Genomic DNA, 22,511 nt, shown 5'->3' with positions numbered 1-22,511 from the left:
ACACACAAATACACAGTTATTATAAGGACTCCAAACTTTTATTTCTTTCGGATTATAGCTTTCTTTTAAGTATTTTCGATATTATGTAATTTTATATAAATACATACATATTTCATTATTTTTCTTGTGTAGGGTGAACCTGGTGAACCAGGACCACCAGGACCACCAGGTCCTCCAGGATCTGAAGGCATGCCTGGACACGATGGTCGACAAGGCATGCCTGGAGAGCCAGGACCAGCTGGAGATCGAGGAGAGTCGGGACCAATGGGACCACCCGGACCCCCCGGCCTGGATGGTATGATCGGACCAAAAGTAAGACATTTAAAGTGTATATTTAAACTATAGGATAATTTTTCATTATTCATACATCACTTTTAGGGAGAGAGAGGTCCAACGGGAGTAATGGGCGTCTCAGGATATCCAGGACTTCCAGGACATATGGGTTTGCCTGTGAGATAATTTAAATTTTTATAGTCATTAGGTTTTTTCATATATTATTTGTTGTCGCAGGGTGTTCCCGGCAGAAATGGGAGCAAAGGTGAACCTGGTAAGCCTGTAAGTCTCAAAAAACAGATGATTGGTAGAGAATCTGAGATAGTTTTGTGGTTAACAAGCAGTAAACGTAGTAGCGGTCTTACTGATAGCATGAGAGAGGTGATGGTTTCGAATCAGCAAAAGTTTCATGTTCTTCATTTATCTTACTAATAAATTGTATTTCTGTTGATATTCCTTCCTAGTTGGAGATTGTTTGTATGGATATTAGGAAAAAAATGTTACTAATGTAGTAATTCTTGTATTACTAGTTCGCTTACATTTCCTAATATCGCGTTCATTTACTAATGAAGTAATTCCTGGATTTCTAGTTCGTTTACATTTTCTAATGTCGAGTAATTAACTATACCTATTATTCATTCATATTAGTGTATTTCTATTACATACTTCGTTCTATGTAGATACTACTGAGTATAATGAAAAACGTATTGTTTTTATTTTCAAGATAAAACTTGTACTGTTTTTGCAGGGAGACAAAGGAGATAAGGGTGAAAGAGGTCTTACGACAACACTAACTGGTGACCAGTTCCCCACAGGTATCATTGAAGGTCCACCAGGTCCCCCAGGACCACCAGGTGAATTTTTTAAGCTATCCTTACTTTCAGCAAAATAGATCATTTTAAGTGTTTAGTATACTATTAATTGATCTGATTCATTTAATTACTTTTTAAGCTAGTTTTGCTATACAGGATGTGCCAATAATATTAACTTTATAATCTGTTTATATTATTTTTGTAAATGCAAATATTGGCATGTGCTGTATAAAATTTGACCTACTTTAATTTGACACGTTTTCAACGGTATTAAAAACTATGTTGAAAGGTGATAAAGGAGAACCAGGACCTGTAGGACCTCCAGGGGCCCCTGGTGAAAAGGGAGCAAGAGGAAGGCGTGGCAAGAAGGTACTGTACATCTTTGACAGGCTTGAGATGTCTTGGTGTATTAAAAAGTTTAAATAGTAGATCCATCTGCTTCACTTAATTAATAAATGAGTATGGTACTATTTCAATACATCAAGACATGCTAAAAATCTAACAAAACATCTCATGGCATAGCTTCAAACAATGAAACTTCTTGAATAGCTTACAACCATTCTTGCTCTATCACTTCTGCATGTAATTGATTGTAAAACTAACTGCATGTTACATATATTTCTCCTTAAGTTTATTTTTTAGTTACTTATGTATATCTATATTTTTTTCGTAGAAGAAGCTTACGTTTATACGTTTCGTAATACGTTTTTAAAGTTAGCATCTTCATTTTATAAGGCCAAATTCAGACCAACACCATAATTTATAGCTAATTTATTGCTAATTTATTGCTAATTTATTGCTAATTTATTGCCAATTTATTGCTAATTTTTCCTAATTTATTGTTAATTTATTGGTAATTGATTGCTAATTTATTGTTTATTTATTGCTAATTTATTGCTAATTTATTGCTAATTTATTGCTAATTTATTGCTAATTTATTGCTAATTTATTACGAAAAAAAAAACATTTATTGCGGTAGCCGTTTCCGAGAAACAATGGGTGTGCTACTTTTACGGTAAAGCTAGGATAGCCATAGCTATATCTCGACAAGAAAAAGGGGTGCAGGGCCCATCTTGGTGGCATATTTTATTGCTAATTAAATATTGTTAATTAGTAAATTAACTAATCACCAATATTTTATTGCTAATTAAATATTGTTGATTAGTAAATTAACTAATCACCAACATCTACACCATCATCCCCTAGCTCAAAACTATCAAGGCCCATCTCGGCGGCAAATTTTATTGCTAATTAATTGTTGGGTTGGTCTGAATTCGGCAGTATAAAATGGATATGTTAACTTTACAGACATGAATTTAATATGGACCTTAACAAAAAGTACCAATTGGGTTGCTGTGAATTAAACTGTAAGAGAATATTGAACTGGAAGACATCTTTAAAGTAATCAAATAAAAATTTAAAAACGAAAAGATCCTTTATTATTGGAAAAATACCAATCGGTTATAATTTTTTATCTTCTTACATATATTTATATCACAGAAACCTTTTTTCAGCATGACTTAACCAAAATTATTTATTTTTCTTAAATATTTTTTGAAAGTAGAACACAAATATTTGAAACATTCTAAAATATTGCATTAAATTGGTTGATTAATACTCCAGTCGTCAGAGACGAAAATGCTACTCAACCTCTAAAAATCATTAGAACAAGCTGAATTTTTCTGAGAATATGAATTTGGAGACCCCAAAAAAGATGCAAAAAAGTTTACCACTTTTACCCCTGGGCTTCCCCCTAAAACCTCACTCGTAGGGGTGTAAAAACGATTTACCAAAAAAATCGATTTACCAAGAATATGTACGCCGTAGTAAAAAATGTAGCTAAGCTAGTTTTAAACAAAAATGTTAATTAGCACTTTTTGTGTAGAATAAACCGTTCTCTTGGAAACAACACTTAAAGCGACTGTCGATTTTAAATGGCAGTTACGGGCGCGAAATCAATGTACAATAAAATTTGTAACAGCTCGACGGTAAAAATTCGATATCTTTTGATCGAAGTGTGGTATCGACAAAAATCAAGAAACGTTTTAAAGGTAAAAAGTTTCGTATGCAGTTTTTGTATTTTGCTGTAAGTAAACTTAGATTTTATAAAGGTGTTAAATAAATAAACATGGCGCGATTCTTGCAATTTTTTTTATTCTCATGAAATCAAGACAGTATCTCCCTTTTATTGGCTGGATACTATAAAGTTGTGATTATGAGAACCTAACCTTCAAAGCCTAGACTCTAGAGCATGATGCACAAATGTGACGCATTTGAAATATCTTTAAAAAACGCTGGATTTAAACTTTCACATAAAAACAATCTAAAAAGTTTAAGACTTTTTTTCAATGAAATTAGTACGTTTTTGAAAAGAACCAAACTTTTGCTATAAACTACACCCAACACTGTCTTCTTGGAGCCATTTTCTGTGACATGCAGTGGTTTGAACTGTGAAACAATAAATTCTGCGTTTTTTATGCATATTTCAAATGCCTTATATTTGTTATCTATCTATCTATCTATAGCCCAAAATCTATTCATGTGTTGAATATAGGCCTCTCCCATTTATCTCCATTTGTCTCTGTCTTCTGTTTGTCTTTTCCACATTGGACCTGCGCTTTGCTCAATGTCATCTTTCTTTATTCCATCTCTCTGTCTAGCTGAATTCTCATAGTGGCGTTTTGATATATATTGTGGATTAACATTCGGTACCGTGAATCTATTCGGCCATTAACTAGCGCTTCTTCCACTGCCCATAGTTCTATGCTGTCAAACGCTTTTTCATAGTCAACAAACGCTAGGTATATTGGAAGGTTGTATTCATTGGTCTTTTCTATCTATATTTTAAGGGTGTGAAGGTGGTCGGTTGTGCTGTACCCCTTTCTAAATCCTGCCTGTTCAACTGGTTGTTATGCATCAAATTTGTTGTTTAGTCTAGTTTCACCTTAGTGAAAGTTTTATAGATTTGTGACAAGAGAGATATTGGTCTATAGTTAGCTAATTTTGATCTATTTCCTTTCTTATATATCAGAATTGTATTTGCCTTGTTCCACTCTTGCGGTATTTGTCCTTCAAACAAACATTTATTGAAAAGTATCTTTAGGCAGTCTTTTATCTTTTCCCCTCCTTCTTTTAACATTTCAATTAGAATTTCATCGTCTCCCGGAGCCTTATTTCTTTTCATATCTCCAATTGCTTTTTCTATTGCTTCTCCGGTTATGGGGGTAATATTTCAGAGTTTACATTAATTATTTTCTTTTTCAGGTTTTATTGAGTTGTATCAGGTGGACTGTTTTTAGAGCTGTAGAGGTCACTATAATATTCCCTTGTTATCTTAGATATTTGGGTTCTGCTTTTTTCTATTACACCTTGTTTATTTTCCATCTCTATGATTTTATTTCTTCCTATGTGGGACTTGATAGATCTTAAGTTTCTGTTTTCTTCTATAATCTTCTCGATTCGTTCTTCTTGATCTCGTTTGAAATCTTGTTTTATATGTCTTCTTATTTCTGTATTAAGGGTTTTGTATTCAGTTGTATTTCTTTTATTTTCTTGTAGTAGGCTTCTCCGTTGTTGTAGCATGTCTAAAGATATGGCACTTAGTTTTGATTTTTTGTCTGATTTTGCTGGTACTACTTCTAAGCTAGTCTTTAGAAGTTCTTCAGTCATGGCTTTGTTTAGTTGATCTAGATTTAGGTTTGTTAGCATTAGTTCTTCAGCTGTTCTTAATTTGTTTTGGTATTGTCCTTTATTCTCCTTTAATTTTTCTGGGTGGACTTTTTTCTTAGAGTGCACATATTGTCTTTTTTGTGTTTAATACTTATTTTAGCCCGTATCATTCTGTGATCACTACCAGTAGAGATTGAGTTTATTACTGTGACGTCTTCGAAAATGTTCTTTTTGTTTGTTAGTATGTAGTCAATTTCATTTTTAGTGTTCCCATCTGGCGACATCCACGTCCATTTTCTATGTGGTTTTTTCTTGAAGAAAGAGTGCATGGCCAATAATTTGTTGTTTTCTAGATAGTTAACCAATAGATCTCCTCTTTCATTTCTTACTCCATGTCCAAATTCTCCAATACAGTTTTCGTTTTCTTCTAGTTTTTTGTACATTTTCGCGTTGAAATCGCCCATTATAATGGTAAGTCGCGTGGCGGCTTTTACACCGCATTAGATAGTTTCGATTTTTAGATCTTTAAATAAGACATTTCATTGTTTTCTTCAGTATTTACAAAAAAAATAAGTTTTTAGTTTGTAAATTTAATTTATTACCATTACAAACAAGTTACCTATGCTTACAAATAAAACATACTCATCGCTATTTTCCATTTATTCATTATTATCACAATGGATACAATTAACAGAGATGTGGCTATGTTTCTTACATACGTAATTTTTGCACTGCTGACAAATTGCTTTCTTGCGAATATTTCTGTGTTTCCCGCAAAAGTAACAAATTCCAGGTTTGACAATGTCTTAAACAATTTCGTCATTATCTCTATATTTTTCCAAATAAACATACATTTCTTTAGGAAGATTTTTTAGTGTTGCTCTCAATTTTAGTGGTCATTTATAAGTTCATATGCCAGATCTTTAAGAAGTACTCTTCGTCGTTTGTTAATGTTAAGGTTATTAAATTTAAAAATAACATAGGCATTTATTGATGCTATATCTAGATGTCTATAAAATAATGAAAGAGGCTATCTCCGGGTAGTTCTTCTACAGCGGATTTTTTGGTTTCTTCGTCCACATGATTGTCATCATGTATCGTGGAAAGAAATAGTACAACCTTGTTTTTTTTTTGGAACCGTTGAAACTAGACACTTGTCATATTGGAAACCAAATAGGCTTGATTAAAGATCTCTGAATTTAGTTTCTAAAAATTCTCGCGGTATCTCCTTCTTTTTTTTTTTTAAAGTTCCCAAAAATGTGAGTCCTTTTTCTAACAGATATTCCGCTAACGGGAAGCTACTGTAATAATTGTCAGTTGTCACGTTTCTATTAGATTTTTCAATTGGAACAACCAATCTTTGAACAACATCAATGGCTTTATTTGATTGTAAATATGGCCCAGGAACTTGTTTTCCGCAATGTATTTCAAAGTTGTATGTATAAAAAGTTTTTGCATCGCATAGTGCGTAAATTTTAATTCCATACCGAGCAGGGTTATTCGGAATATACTGAATGAATCTCCATCTTCCCCTAAAGGCGTGTAGCATTTCATCATTTGTAACAAATTCGCTTAAGTTAAAATGAGAGTTACAATTCGTGACAAATTGTTCATGAAATTCTCGTATGGGTGTCAGTTTATCAGTTTTTTTTTCGCTCGTCTCTAGTACGTAAATCATCAATTCTTATTGCTCGAACTAAAAATAAAAATGGGTTGTAGCTAAAAAGTGCTCGCAATGGATTCATTCCCGTTCCGTCTGTGTCTCAGAGCTCGGCACAGTTTGTGTGTGCTCCTTTTTTAACAGCAATAAGAAGTAAAGCTCCAAAGAGAGCCTTTATTTCAGATTTTGATACTTCTCTACAATCCCTGTCTCTTGAATATTTGTACATTTTTAATTCAATACATTCGTTTGTATTAGATACAATGTTTTCTATCATTTTATCAGTGATGAATAAGCTAAATGCTTCCACACCGTTTGAAGCGTTTCCAGCCAACAATTTTGGTCCGGGTAATATTTTAACAATATGTTTTGACTTTGTCTTACATGATGTAAGAGGTTTGCTTATAAAAAAACATTTTCATCATCTCGTCCAATAAAAAATCTGTAATCTCCAGGAAGATATGCATTCTTTATGATTATCTTCATTAGCAGATTGCTCGGACTCACTATCATGATCTTCTCTCACTATAAATTCTACTTCTCTCGCTATGCACTCATCATCGTCAGTGTCTATTTCACTTTCACCGTGCTTCTTCTTGTAATTCTCGTGAAATTCTTTCTGCTTCCCTTTCCAACTCGTTAGGTTTTAGACTCCTTCGATTCCTAGAACATAAAATCGTTTAGAATATCTTAAAAATTGTAAAAAATAAAACACTTACATTATCGGTTGCGTAACAGCAACTGCACCGCAAACACACCCACAAAAAACGTAATATCAACGGACTTGATGCGATTTAAAATCTGACTACACTCCACTAGCTGCTCGTGCACACTGAAAGGAAGGAATATCTAGCACTAGAGAGTTGGACATTCAGCGCTTCTTGTGTTATACAGTCTGAAACAAATTGTGCGGTATGTTTGCCGCCGGCGCGACCGCCAGAGGGTTAAAACGCATCTTGATTTTTGTCAATAGGACATTTGGATCAAAAGATATCAAATTTTTACCGTCGATGGTGGCTTCAAGCATTGTTTCTGAAAGAACGTTTCATTCTACACAAAAAGTGCTTATTAACATTTTTGTTTGAAATCACATTTTTTATTTGAAATATTTTTTTCTACGGACTACAGATTCTTGGTAAATCGATATTTTTGTGTTTTTACCCCCCCACGAGGGGAGTTTTAAGGGGAAACCCAGGGGTAAATGTGGTAAACTTTTATGCATCTTTTTTGGAGTAAATATTCTCGGCAAAATTCAGCTTGTTCGTATGATTTTTAGGGGTCAACTTTCTGACGACTGGACTATAAATATTATATTGATATTTCTAGCAGCTTGGATAACAATTATTTTTTATTTCTTAGATACTTAATAGACTTTGTTTCAGGCCCAGTAGACTAATAGTAGGGTATATTAACCCACAAGCTATAGATTTTTTTGCTCACCACGCTTTATTGACCCCTAACACTTTTTTCATCGTTTTGTTAACATTTTCAACGTTTATTTCTCTGTAAGTATATGTTTAGTTTTAGTTTTTCTGTAAGTTGATCAAAATATCTGACATCTATGGGCGCCAACATAACTTTTTTTGGAATATAAATATAATAATTTATATTGGAATTAATTTTGTTGAATAGGATGCGAGACCATATTGAGTCCAAATTTTAAATAGCTTTCAGTTCCTGAGCCTTTTCCAAATATTTCAATTATAGTATCTCTAGTAATGCTAGACATATTTTTTTAAATTTTACCATTTTTGCTCTAAGTAAAATTTCTTCCTTATTTCCTGACATTCACCAGACATTAGTTTTGATTCTTACTTAAATGTTCAGCACAAGTAACTTATAAAGTTTCACTATTACCTTACAATTCTTAAATTCATGTATATCTTCTTTTCTTGTCATGAAAAAGTTTATTCGACAATGATTTTGTCTATTTTTGTATATGATAATTTGACTTTCTATATTTGAAAGAATGTGTTAACCATCATTGTTAATTGAATAGCCTACTCAGCTATGTATTGTTGCATATTTTCTATCAGATTGACCCAGATGTGCATTTAAATCACCAGCTATTATAACCTTCTCCTCTGATGGGATATATTTAAGTATATCTCCTAATAATTGTTTATGAAAAGTTTTTTCCTGTGTTCTCACTCAGACTAACTTGAGGTGCCTATACACACAACATGCAACACTTCTTTAACAAGTTGACAAGTAGCACTCGTTTTTTCAACTCTTACTACTCTCTTTCATTTCTCTACCATCAATTATACCAACTGCATTCCTAGTGTTACTTATCTCAACATACCTCAATTTGTATCCTTTATCTAGTTCTTTCGCCCCTGTTCTTTCCACTTCATCTAAATGCAAGCAGTTTTTCCTCTCTTGCTTTAAGGCGTATTTACAATTTCCATACTCTTACTTAAAAGACTTCCATGATTCCGAGATCCTATTCTGATTTTACTAATCTGTAATCGTGTTTTCCCATTAAAATTATTTAAACTGTTCTTCTTGTAGTGCCTATCCGTTTTGGATGTTGATGACCATCATGCCAATCTTTGCAAACTGCTGCCCTAAAAATATTTATGGTGGTTCCATAATCATACCTTTCCATATCTTTCCAATCCATGTCTTTCGCTATACCTCATGATGTGACCGGGGTATTTGATTTTTTTTTGTTTTTATTGTGGTTAACAGCTCTTTTTCTTTTTGAATTCTTAATAAAATATCATGATTGGAATGGAATCACATTCACCTATCACATCGCGAGTAGGATTTGATAATGACATTGACGTATGTCAACTAGGGCTTTGCTTGATGTTTAATCAAAAAAGCCACCACGACCAATCCATTAACCATTCACTTTCCTCCTTTTTTAACCGGACTTGGGACCAGTTACGTCGGAGTTAATATACAAACATGCATACCTTCTTTTTCTAGAGGAAAATTTCATAATTATTTTCACATTGGCGAAAAATTTTCATTAACATGGCCTGAATAGATTTTCGAACATCTAATGTCTGAATGCCTTTTTTGTTTACATCATGTCCAGCACAATTTGTTCAACATACTAGCAATGCGACCAAAGTACGGTATTACCCCCGCAACCGCTTATTTTTTCTGTACGAATCGGAATCCCCACTGTAAGAACTGTCTGTCAGTCAGCGTATTGTTGGCCGGATCTCGCTACTAGGAGACACGTACTTTATATGGTATAGACAGTTCTTTCGTAAGATAAAATTAACCGAACTTCGTAAAAGTATTAAAAGAACTAGTGTAGAGAGGCATTTAAAAGTACTGTAAGAAGTATTGAAGAGGAGAAGATGGGATAGTCATTGAACAAATTAAAGAAGGAAGAGAAACGTTAATAAATATGTTGAAAAAGATGTTTAATGTTTGTTTGACAAGAGGCGTAACCCCTCCCAATGGCATAATGTAATAATAACCATAATGCACAAGAAGGTGACATTTCAGACCTAAAAAACTACATATCTATTGATTTTCTCTCTCATACATATAAACTATTCATAACGATAATAACAAAATGGCTTGGGAACAAACTGGGTAGTTATCAACCTTCTGAATAGGCTGGGTTCCACTCCAGATATGGAGCAAATGATCATCTACTACTGAAAAGTTATTAAAAAGCTAATAGAAAAATGCACAGAATACAACAAGCCTATCTTTCTTATACTTGTTGACTAAGAAAATGCGTTTGAAACTATAGATCATAGTAAAATTCTCCGAGCATTGGCGGACTGCCGCATTGACTACTGATATATTGCCTTGATTAAGAGTATCTACGAAACTAGTACAGCTTGTATCCGACTTCATCTACATACCAAAAAGTTCCGAATAGAACGTGGAATTAGAGAAAGGTGATACCAACTCCCCGAATTTTTTTACAGCTATACTCGAATATATGCTCAAGCGAATTCAACCAGAGGATAATATGGGAATTAATATAAATGGAGACGATCTTAATCACCTAAGATTTGCCGAGGACATCGTTTTAATATCTGATACTAGTTATTAAAGCTACAAAAATGCTAAAAACACTCTATGAAGCGTCAAAAAATTTTTCTTAAAATTAACAAAATTTATAAGCAACCTTGTAGTCAGCGATAAAATTCTATAGCTTACAACTATCTAGGGCATGAAATTCGCTTCATCATCATCATCATTAATGCTACAGCCCTATAAAAGAGCCTCGACCATCCCAAGTCTATTACGCCAGTCAGTTCTATCCATTGCCAACTGTTGCCAGTTTCTACCATCCTCATCTACACCATCCCTCCATCTGAGTTTTGGCATACCCCTACTTCTACTTTCCACCCGTTGTGACATAAGGATTCTTTTAGGAGGGTTGTTCTGCTGTGATCTTGCCAGATGTCCTGCCCATCTTAGTCTTCCTATTTTTATAAGGGATACTACGTCTTTACCACCAAATATGAGATTGGCTTACGCCGAGATAATTAGACAATTTAAATACAAAGATCAATAGTTCTCACTTGGGTTGTCTTTGGTAGAATAAACATTTTCAAGTTTTATATTCCAGTATGTTTAAGAAGAAAGGTTTATAACCAATGTGTTTTACCGGTTCTTACATATGGTGCAGAAACACTGACTCTGACAATACGAACAATCAATAAAATAAGAGTTACACAACACGCTATGAAAAGATCAATGTTAGGTATTACCATCAGAGATAAAGTAGCAAACTTAGAAATAAGAAGAAGAACATGAGTCACGAATGCAATTGAAAGAATATGAGTCATAGCTAAATGGGCTTGGGCCGGACATGTTGCCAGATTAATGGATGATAGATGGACCAGAAAGATATATATGAACCAGAGGATGACCACCGATTAGATGGACGGATGATCTAAAGCGAATTACCACAAATTGGATGCAAGAAGCTCAAGATAGAAACAGGTGGAATATTTTACAGGAGATGTACGTTCAGTAGTAGACAAATATAGATTAATTGATGCGAAAGAACAAAAAATATGAAAGAACAGAAAATGAAGACCAAAGTAGAGATACATGATATTTTAGAAAATAGTTTGTTACAAAATTGATTTAAAAACTATCAAAAACTTTTAAATTTTGGGAAAAAAAAGGAGAAAATAGTGTTTTTCCATCTTTGGAAGACTATATCGTTTAAAAAATTAATATTTTGGAGAAAAAGTTATAAAAAAAAAGAAAAATTGTCAGATATTTTGATGCAACTTTTAACTTTTATATTACAGATGGAAGTAAAAAATTATTTGAAATTGCTCTTTTTTAAATATCGCTTTTTTATAAATATTGCACTTATATAAATTTACTCAACATTTTTTTTACTTTTACTATGTAAATAATGTTTATATATTTGTTTTTTGAAAAGTTCATTTGACAACATCTGTAAACTAATCGTTTGTGATGTCCTACATAACCAATGGCCTTTTTGTTTGAATATAACAGACATATACAGGGTGTTCCAAAATGTTTTTAACAACTTCAGGAAGTAATAATTTTTTTTATTTGAAAATTGAGAATGTCAATTGAACCTTCGATACTATCAAAATTAATGTATACATGAGATCTGTGACGTTATGACGAGTGCCGTGACGTCATTACAATGGAAAAAATTAACAATTAATTAATTAAGTAACAATTAATCAAGATTTGTCCATATAGTCCATTACTGCAGTCTCTTCAACTGCAGTTCAAACGATTTTAAAAATCCAACATTAAACTCCATTAAATTGTGTTTGGTTCATAAATTGTGACCCACCGAATTGGGTCAATGACTAACCTTCATCGCCATAATGCAAGTGATGATGCGAAATACCTATCACTTTGTAACTAGAATTTTGTGAAGTGATGAAGCTCGTTTCCATAATAATGGGATTATAACTCCGATTATTGGTCAGTGAAAAATCTGCACCGGTTAAGGGAAACTCGTTTTTAAACTAGATGAGGAATTAATTCCTGAGAAGCGGTTACCCGTTTAATAGGTTCATATTTCTTTGAAGAATATTTAAATGGTCTCAGAGATATCTGACTTTTCTGAAAAATTACCTATCATTGTTACTAGAGGATAATCCTTTGCGCAAAAGAGGAGCTATAGTATGGCAACAAGATGGCGCATTGTATGGGGCTATTTAAAAGGAATCATTTATAACAAAGGGCTTACAGATGAAAACTATTTAAAAACTAAAATCAGACAAGCATATACCCTGATTATGCCAGAGATGATACATGCGCCATGTACACGTGAACTGCTTAGACGGTTTGAGGCTTTAGTTAAAGGAAAAGGAATATTAATTATTGTTGAAAATGAATATTAAGTTGAAAGTTTAGCATACTTATTTAAATTAATACCTTTATTGTCGTACGCCGTTGAATTTGGTATAAAAACCCTTTCATCTGACCTAACCTTCACCCCCCTGATCAATTTTTTACATTGTAATGACGTTATAGCGCCCGTGATGACGTCACTGATCTCATGTATAAAACAATTGATATCTAGTACCTTAGGTCCAATTGACATTTTCCAATTGTAAATTAAAAATATTCATTATTACATCCTGTTTATTTGTTGTTTACAACTATAAAACACTTTTGCATAATTTTTTAACAAACCATAAAGCTTCCTAGAAATTACTCTATAATTTTGAGTTTATGGGACTAAAATGGATATCTCATATTTATTGTATATAGGTTTTTACATCAATACAAAAAAAAACGTTATGGAGAATTATCCGTATATCTGAGATGGTTTTTTTATATATCCTACAGCAAGAAAAGCTTGAGATACTTGGATATTTCAAAGTGCCGAGACAAACTCATTTTCTAATCTAATAAGAATTTGTACTCAAATTTATAATAATCATTGATGGTCATATAAAACCGATCAAAATATTATTTTTTTCTGTATATGGTCACATGAACTTTTCTAGCAACATCTTTAAATTATTATTTTAACATTTTTTTTATTTGTATTAATGTTGTAGATATATCCAGGCATGATTATTGTTCTTTAATGTTTCACATTCAAGAGCAAACACGCTTAAATTGAAGCTATGTTCTAATGAGTGCGATTGTTTAGGGCCTAGACGGAGATGTACTGTCCAGGGGATTACCGGGAGAAAAGGGGGCCATAGGCCGGCCGGGGACTAAAGGGGGTAGAGGCGTTAGAGGGTTTACTGGGTTCTCAGGTATATAAAACATAATACATAAGATAAAAGTTTAATCTACTTGACCTTAGAGGTTAGAATTAAATTTTAAAAGGCAGCTGAATGTTGTGATATGTCTCTTTATATAAATTTAGTTTACCACAGAGTCCGTCTGGTGGTATTATTTTCACTCCATTCATTAAGTTACCTAAATGGTATAGTAGACTTGGAATTCGAGATAATTTAAACCGAAAATAACAAAATTCAGTTTGGCAACATTGTGTGAAGAACAAGTAGTATTCTCGGATAATAACAGGACCGTATTATGCTTTAAAATTTTAAATTTTGTAATTTATTTTCCTACAATGTTTAATCAATGTTGCTCCAATTTTCCCTATTATATCAAAATTGAAAAATCTGGAGGAAAGTATACTATCAATAATAAAAATATATTAAACCAAGTATAAACACTACAGTAAATAAAGATATATTTCTAATTACTTACAACTTTATTCAGTGAGGATCAAAACCTTTAATCCGTCTGGCTTGTTCACTTTTAGTTTCCGGACTTATTAACTTGCTTTGATCAGTGAAGCGCACTGTTAAATGTGTATCTGAACCAACTCCCCAAACATGATCGATTGGACTTTTATAAAATGATCCAACTGTATAATACCTGTGATATTCCATTACAGTTATAAAACCTATTTGACTTTGTCCTTCAATTCCTAATAGTTTTCAAACCTCCAATATCTTCATGGTGATCCCAAACATAATTAGTTGCCCTACCAGTTATCATTAAATTTATAAGGCTTTGGCTACCATAGCCATATGTCTCATCTATCTAAGGATCCTGTTAATCTGACTAAGATTTTACCATTTCTAAACCCTTTGAAGCTATTACAGAATATATAAACCACAAAATGCTGTACTGTACTGTTAATTTTGTGATATTCTTACAATAATAGTTTTTAACTTCATCTAGGCACTGATAACTATGTACGTTGAGGCCATCATGAAACCTAGCAGAATCTATTTCTAAATTTTCTACAGCTGTACTTGTCTCTGCTTCACATTTTAATTCTGCTTGGTTGACTGCTGCACTAAATTCACTGTTTAAATATACTACATGATGCTACCGGATATTACATTGTCAAAATATTTCACAGAGAGCTGATACTAACTCTAAGTTAACCTTTTCTCGAAATGAAAGATCTTTGTAGTCTAATAAAAGGTTTTTAAGTATAAATAACTGAACAGGTGCTATTACTGCACAAGGCCCTCCCTCTGTTTGTTCTAAAGCGCTTTGTTCATTCGTGCTAAAGTAAAAGCCCTGTGACCATCTTTTAAAAACGTCTAGTTTAATTTTGTTGCCCCAGAGAAGACTTTTAATACCTAATAAATACAATTCCTGTTCAATGGAAGAGGGTAGAGTATTTGCGATTGTCAAATTAAATATTTAAATATACAATTTTCACAATAAATATTTAGTTTACATTTAAGGTTATAACAAAATTGGCGTTTCAGAAACTCTAAATAAAACTCTATTTAGAATCACTGTCACACATTATATCACTGTAATCACTGGTATTGTCTACAGTTATAATTAAATTAGTTAATGTGGCAAATATTTAGCGTATTCGTTTTCCTCTCCCATTACATGTTCAATGACATTTTTCCAACTTGTCGCTATAATATATTTTACTTCTTCTGCAATTAATTGGAAAACATCCAATGAAAATTTAGGATCCTCATTTTTTCCTCTTGTATTTTCTTTTAATTGCGCCCATATTAATTAATTGGACTTAATATGCAAAAATAAGGAGGAACTAAGCACGGTATGTTCATTATTCAGAGCACAGTCATCAACAATACATTTCTTTTGAAACCGCTTACTTTGAGTAAGCTCTAATAATTGCTTTTTCGTATCTAAATCTTAAATTTTTCTTATATTCAAATTTTTGGATTTGGGATTTTTTCCAAGTAGAATTCGGCATTTTTTTCAATAAGCAATGGGCAATAAGTTTTTGGGCCATTTTGGGAGAAGAATTTTTTCGAATCAAAACTCAAAAAGAACACTGTACATATCATCGTGGTAGTCTAATGACGCATCTCTAATTTTTTTTGGCACATATCAATAGGGCGTCGTTGATCCATCCGTTTTCTCCACAGTGGGGTAAAATAATAATTCCTTTACCTTTTTTGGATGGTAGTGCAACTAAAAATGTTTTATTGTTGTTTTCCAGCTTTTTTACGGTGTAATGCGTATCGTGTACCATATTTCATCCAAATATATAATGTTTCGTTTTATTTTTCCATACTCTATTATATTTCGAATATACTCTTTCGCAACGAAGTTATTCTGCTGCTTTCCGTGAGTGTCTGACGTTTATCTACAGTTCTATCCTTAAAATTATTATCTTAAGAAAAACGCAAAGCGTTGTTGCCGAACAAGAAACAATATCTTTTCGAATTAGTTCTTGTCAAAAGGTTTCAATCGTGCGAAAAATTTTGGCTGCATACATTTTATATATTGTTGTACTTATAGGTTGAATCAAGTTGGTTTCTATTTTTCGGAACTTGCCACTATCATTTCTCTTTTTTCTTAATGTAGATATCCCTCCTATAATGGCATTTACGGTTGATTTTGGCACTTTTGTTAAAAAACGGTGTCTGTAATGGCCTCAAATTTAGTGAGTTCAGAGCACAGTCCTTCATACATATTTTTCACTATGCCTGTGGTAGCGTGAGAGAAATATTTAATATTTCGCTTACATTCCACATGTCGCCCTGTGGATCTTCTAATTGATAATAATCTTTATCTATTGGTCCTTCAATCTCATGCTCCTAATTATTGTTCTCTCAAAGACGACACCTTTTAAAAGTATCTACCTACGTCATGTCATTAAAGAATTTTCACTACAACAAGCACACGCAACAGGCTAAGTTTGAAATATAACAATTCGGGTAAAGTGATTAGCAGACCAAACATTATTCTTTCTTAGTTAATGGTCCTTTTTACAAACAATTATTACGTTCGTAAAATACTGCTTTAAATTTTAGACAGAAATCACTGAAGCGCTTTCTTTGATTTTTCCTTATGAAATATATCGTTTAATCGATTGGTACTGGTTGTCCATTATCATCTCGAATCCCCTTTTTTTTATTGTATCTACTTAATACACTTACTTTTACTCTTGATCATCGCTTTTCTATTTTTAAGGGGCCAAAGGCGATTCCGGAGTAATGGGGCCTCCAGGAACTTCTGGTCTTAACGGAGAACCGGGACTTCAGGGACCTCCAGGTCTTCCGGTACTTAAATTATATTTATAATATTGAATAGATAATGCAATTATTGTCTTTTATTAGGGATCTACAGGAGAGAAAGGAGAAAAAGGAGACTACGGCGATATTGGGCCTCCCGGGCTTATGGGACCTCCAGGATTGCCGGGACCTCCTGGTTATCCTGGTCAAAAGGGAGAGAAAGGAGAAAAAGGAGACTCGGTAAGTTTATTATAAATTACAAAATTGTGTTGGTTTGATATGGTATAGTATTAGTGCTTATACAGTCAGAATAAATACGCTCTGTTTATTGTGGCAACTACGTGATTGAGAATTATCATTTACAGGCTGTGGCTCGGGAAAGCTTCAGCAGATAAAAGCAACAACATTATAAAAAGTTGTTATTTAGGTCTACTGTGCTTCTATCTATGATAAACTATGCGAAGAAAGAATACAAGACACACAGTTTGGATTCATGAAAGGCGTAGGTACGAGAGATGCACTGTTTAGTCTAGAGGTATTATTCCCTCGATGCAGAGATATGACTTGCGATATCTACACCTGCTTTGTGGACTACCACAAATCATTTGACACAGTATAACACCGAAAAATTATGGATGTTCTAACAAAAGCCCAAATAGATGATAAAGAGCGGCGTATAATACAAAATTTATACTGGAACCAATTAGCCACAATAAGAACAAATCTTGGAGATGAACCGACGGAAGCAATCCAGATTCTGCGAGGCGTTATACAAAGATGTATACTTTCACCTACATATATTCAGAGGAAATATTTAGTGAAGACTTGGAAAATTGCGAACATGGAATCCTTTTAAATGGAGAACGCCTAAAAAACATCCGATATGCAGATAACACCGTTATTTTTACAGACAGTTTAACCAGTTTACAGTAACTAATAAACAAAGTAAATGAAGTAAGTGAAAGATTTGGACTACAAGTAAACATATCAAAAACTAAATTTTTGGTCACTAGCAAAAATAAAATTAGAGACGTCCAACAGCTTATCAAGAATACACCAGTGGAACGAGTAAAACAATTTACCTATCCTGGAGCAATAGTATACGAACAATGGGATCACTCACACGAACTAAAATGTAGAATAGAGAAGGCTAGGAGTGCATTTAACAACATGGCCAAACTCTTTATAAGCCATAACCTTAACTGGAGATAAAAGTAAGGCTCCTACGATGTTATATCTTCTCGACATTATACTACGGAGTTGAATCCTGGACACTAACTGAAGCGATGGAGAAAAAACTTGAAGCCTTCGAGATGTGGTTATATAGAAGAATCCTAAGGATATCATGTACGGACAAGATAACCACCAAGACTGTACTACGAAGAATGGGCAAAGAAAGAGAAGTGATATATACGATTAAAAGAAGAAAGTTAGAATATCTAGGACACACAATGAGAAACGGCACTAGATACAGATCACTGAAAATAATCCTTCAAGACAAAGTATTCGGAAAGCGAAGAATTCTGAGGAGAAGAATATTATCTCTCGCAACATTTGATTTAAATGGTCTTGTAGTTCAACGAATTTTGTTCTTAATGTTTCATACACTTTTGGTCTTCAATATTTTGATTTGCTGATTGTTTCTGAACAGGAATCTTTCTGCCACGTATAGGGAAACGTTTGCTGCTCCTCTCTCAGACTTCTGAGTTGGATAAGGCTTGTTCAATAGCTTTTAAAGTGTAGACATTATTCAATCATTTGTGTCCAAAAACCGAATTGTTAGTTTTGTTTTTATTAAGTACAACGAACCGATAAAAACTAAAAAAAATAAGCTTAATTTAGAGCAGTTGCTTTATATTAGCTCTACATAAGATTAAAATCGCGTTGCTGATCTTGAATCTCCGACGAGAAGACTAAACCTGAAGATGTCATGTGTAATATCCCAACTGTCGGCTTCCACGGCTCTTACTATATTTACCAGCATATAAAGGGGCCAAAACTTACACTGCTAAAGAGATATCAATTATTTCCCAGTCAAACTGAGGACCCTTAAGCTAGCAGAGACAGATGAGCGAAATCCAATTTAACCTACGTAATATTTTTCCACCCATTTTCACTAACTTATTACCACCCTAATAATTTTTCACCATCAAACCAACCGTAAGGGGAGCGATTTTGCTAGCTTATGGTTAAAACTAGTAGAATTCCAAAAACAAAAAATTTTATGATATACCACAGTGCTCTGCTAGGTTTTTATGAATCTATTACCACCTTAGTAATTTTTCACCGGTTAACTACCCCTTTTGGAAAGTCAATAATTATTAGATTATAATTTTAAGGGGTAAAAGTACAATAATTGATCAATTCTTCATATTTATTACTAAAAATCTTTTCATAATTACTATTCCATTTTCTGGTTAAAAAGTTTTCTTTAACAACTGTAAAATTTCTGATACATTCGATAGGTCGGTCTTTGCTTGCGAGACATGGAAAATCAAGAATAAATATAGAGATTATCCGAAATTTCGTTTAGAGCTTTCAATATCTAATTACAAAACATTTTAGAAAGGCTGGAACGGCTGAGAGCTTATATTACTCAACACGAAACTGAGAATATAAACTTTGACTTTCAGGCTTTTACCCTAATCGAATTTGTATTTGAATTCAAGGACGTATCAGAGGTCGGTATCGAAGGGATTTCGAGTAGATAGTTCTTTTGGCTACTCTACTCCACAGTTTTAAAGTAAAAATAAGAATTGGTGAGCTTTTATTTATTACATTTTAAGATAACATATGTAAAGTACAGTGAAAGCCAAATAAAGTTGCGTTCACGTCATCATTGTGAACATTTGCAGCATTTTCAGATGGTTCATGAAGTATGAAAATTTACAGAACAGAACTGAAGTAAACAAAAAAGGTGAAGGTAGCAAATTTCACACTATATTACATAGAATTTGAAAATTAGTGTTTTTTTATTTGTTTTTTTGTTAATTACATTCATGAATAGATTCCACAAAGTAAGGGATTCCACAATAAAAGTGGTAAGGTTATTACTGAGTTACCAAACAATAAATATAATCAAAATAAAACCACAAGCAGTAAATAAAATATTTTCAAAGGCAAAACATGACACTACAAAAAACAACATCAACGAACTAAACAATTTCTGAATCTGATTCCACATTAGTGTCACTCTCTCTACTATTAACATTTATTACTATTGGACTAATTTCTTGACGAGCAAATAGTCTTTCTCTCTCATACCATTTAAATATTTCTCTTTCAGTATGATTGATATAGTTTTTCCACATATCAGGAGTAATCATGTAAAGTGCCTCATGCCACATGTTTAGGCAGTTGTTAGCGCTGTTATCATCTCTACCAATGTGCTATTTATTGCTATGCCCAAAATTAATTCAATAGGGTTAAAGATACAATGGTAAGGAGGAAGACGTAAAACCTGTGTCCATACCGTTCTGCCATATCGTCCACTATATACTTGGTTTGTGGTTTATTTCTAAAAAAAATGTTTAAAATAAATGACATTTATATGTAAGATTATATCTGTATATTTACTGAGAAACGATACGCAATAGTTCTGTTTTGAACATTATATGGGAATAGGGAATGTTTTTTTTTTCTGTCAACCACTCCTCAATAGCACTTTTTGACCATCCTGTATTCGGAGTTTTATGTAATAACATACTGTGATAAGGTGCATTATCAAGTACAATTAGAAAATGATTCTCTAAGTTTTGCAGCAACTGATATTCAAACCATTTCAAGAAATTTGCCTGGTTCATTTCCCCATGATAATCACTAAGTTGAGTTTGTGAATAAAATATAGAGGGTGCTTCAGCACCCTCTATAAATCCGGTTTCATTTCCAGCATGGAGTATAATATATCTGCAATGATATTATGTTAATACAACAAACATTTTGCCATCCGTTTTAGTGGTTTTAACACTCTTTATATTTTCATTTTGCCAAGAATGACCAATGATCCCATTTTGAAATATCCAAGTTTCATCGAGAAACACGAATTGGTATATACCTTCATCCTTTGCTTGAACCGTTACGTGCTGTTCTAAAAGCACACAGAAATAAAATTATGTTAAATGTATATTTGTTATAATCATACTTACTTCTCTGGTACATATTGTAAATGGTATCACGAATAGAGCTTGTATTTAAAGTTGTTTTATTTGTTACTGTTTATTAGTGCAACGCTTTTTCTTTGGTGATTCAAACTGTTCACTTTTTTTCTGCATTTGACATATGCTGCTTACTGTTCTTACACCGATTTTTAAAGCAGCAGCTACACGCTAAAATAATACAAATTTTTGTAAAGGAAAGTAATGATATTTTATTCGCATATTACCTTTTGCACAGCATTTAAGGGTAACAAAGGGCCATTATTATTGCTTTCTTCTTTAAAATAGTTAACTAGTGAAGCCACAAGTTCTTTGCATCGACTATTCAACTGTTTGGGCATTTTAACAAATAAATAAATGTTTTTCACAAGATAACCTCAAAAATCGATGATACCACGAGTACAAAAGTCACAGAACACTGATTGAAAACTCAACAAACGACGCGGCAACATGGCAATATTTCTGGTAGTGACTAATACTCCGTCATTAATTGGTGGTTTCTTCATGAACATTTTAACACAAAATTTTACAATGAGGGACGTCTAAATCCAAAAAAGCTATATTGTATATACATTATTTTGATACAAAAGTTTTTTTATTGATCGGGTTATTTTTAGAAGTGATTGTTTAGCAAACTAAAGTAACATACACTTTTCTGAAATGTACCCACACATACAATAGAATTACGACCTTGGTAAAGTGCATGCAACTTTATTTGGCCTTGTAGAACTGTTTTGTCGCTAAATTTAGCAATTCGAATTACTCAAAAAATCAGGAAGATGAGTCCAAATGTACTATTTTTTGTTATTCTGAACTTATTGTATACGAGAACCAACACATGTTATAAATATTTATAAAACAATAACGTACATCAATGAAAGTTAGAATAGTTAAAATCTAAGAAACAGTAACAATACTATTTAGTGCAAAGGTTTGTCTTCAACGCAGATGTATTTTGTTTCCCATTTTGTTTAATATATACAGTACATTCAACCAACACCTCTAAACGATTAACGGAATTCGCAGAAAACTTTTCGTTGTAGCAAAAGGCACGGTAAACTGCACTGGTGTCCTCCATAATGTTTAACACATTGCTAAATTTTAGGTATAAAATAAATATATGTGTCATTAACTCGTTGTTCATAGTTTTGCATATTTTGTTACATTTTTTTTTAATAAATAGTATTTCTTGGATAATAGTATTTAACATAAATTTCTTTCACCTACTTGCTTAATAATTTTTTCTAAAGCAAATACTACCGTGCTAAGGATAATTTATATTCAAAGTAGATATACAAAGTACTAAAATATCACTTTTAATTTTTGTTAAAAACTACTTCGGAGTAAACTAGAACATTTTGTCAATTTAAATAATGGTGGTTAGATTGACCATATGTCTGTTAGAGTGTACCGTTTTTGAGATGTCTGCTATTACGGGTTAAAGTTAGGGTTTTGGTAAATATATTTAAGTTTTAACTGATGGAAAAAAATTTAAAATTCGCAATATTTTGTATCGAAT

At 32.8% G+C, this 22,511-nt stretch overlaps 1 protein-coding gene and 1 pseudogene across 11 annotated transcripts in view; one reads left to right on the top strand and one right to left on the bottom strand.

Moving 5' to 3' along the window:
- Positions 1 to 22,511, top strand: part of LOC140446660 (uncharacterized) — a 710,626-nt gene that overhangs the window by 639,395 nt on the left and 48,720 nt on the right. For 8 of the 11 annotated variants that reach the window (XM_072539286.1, XM_072539281.1, XM_072539276.1 and 5 more), the window contains 8 exons: positions 133 to 312; positions 379 to 450; positions 511 to 555; positions 1,022 to 1,127; positions 1,375 to 1,454; positions 13,508 to 13,616; positions 16,798 to 16,886; positions 16,944 to 17,078. In XM_072539286.1, the coding sequence (XP_072395387.1) occupies positions 133 to 312; positions 379 to 450; positions 511 to 555; positions 1,022 to 1,127; positions 1,375 to 1,454; positions 13,508 to 13,616; positions 16,798 to 16,886; positions 16,944 to 17,078 (816 nt within the window). The remainder of the gene's footprint in view (positions 1 to 132; positions 313 to 378; positions 451 to 510; positions 556 to 1,021; positions 1,128 to 1,374; positions 1,455 to 13,507; positions 13,617 to 16,797; positions 16,887 to 16,943; positions 17,079 to 22,511) is intronic. The other 3 variants (XM_072539297.1, XM_072539283.1, XM_072539290.1) reach the window with 2 other exon arrangements.
- Positions 14,088 to 16,779, bottom strand: LOC140442301 (ubiquitin carboxyl-terminal hydrolase MINDY-3 homolog; annotated as a pseudogene).

The sequence above is a fragment of the Diabrotica undecimpunctata genome, chromosome 1, assembly GCF_040954645.1.
Source record: "Diabrotica undecimpunctata isolate CICGRU chromosome 1, icDiaUnde3, whole genome shotgun sequence".
Lineage (NCBI taxonomy): Eukaryota > Metazoa > Arthropoda > Insecta > Coleoptera > Chrysomelidae > Diabrotica > Diabrotica undecimpunctata.
This window is presented reverse-complemented; position numbering and strand designations above follow the sequence as displayed.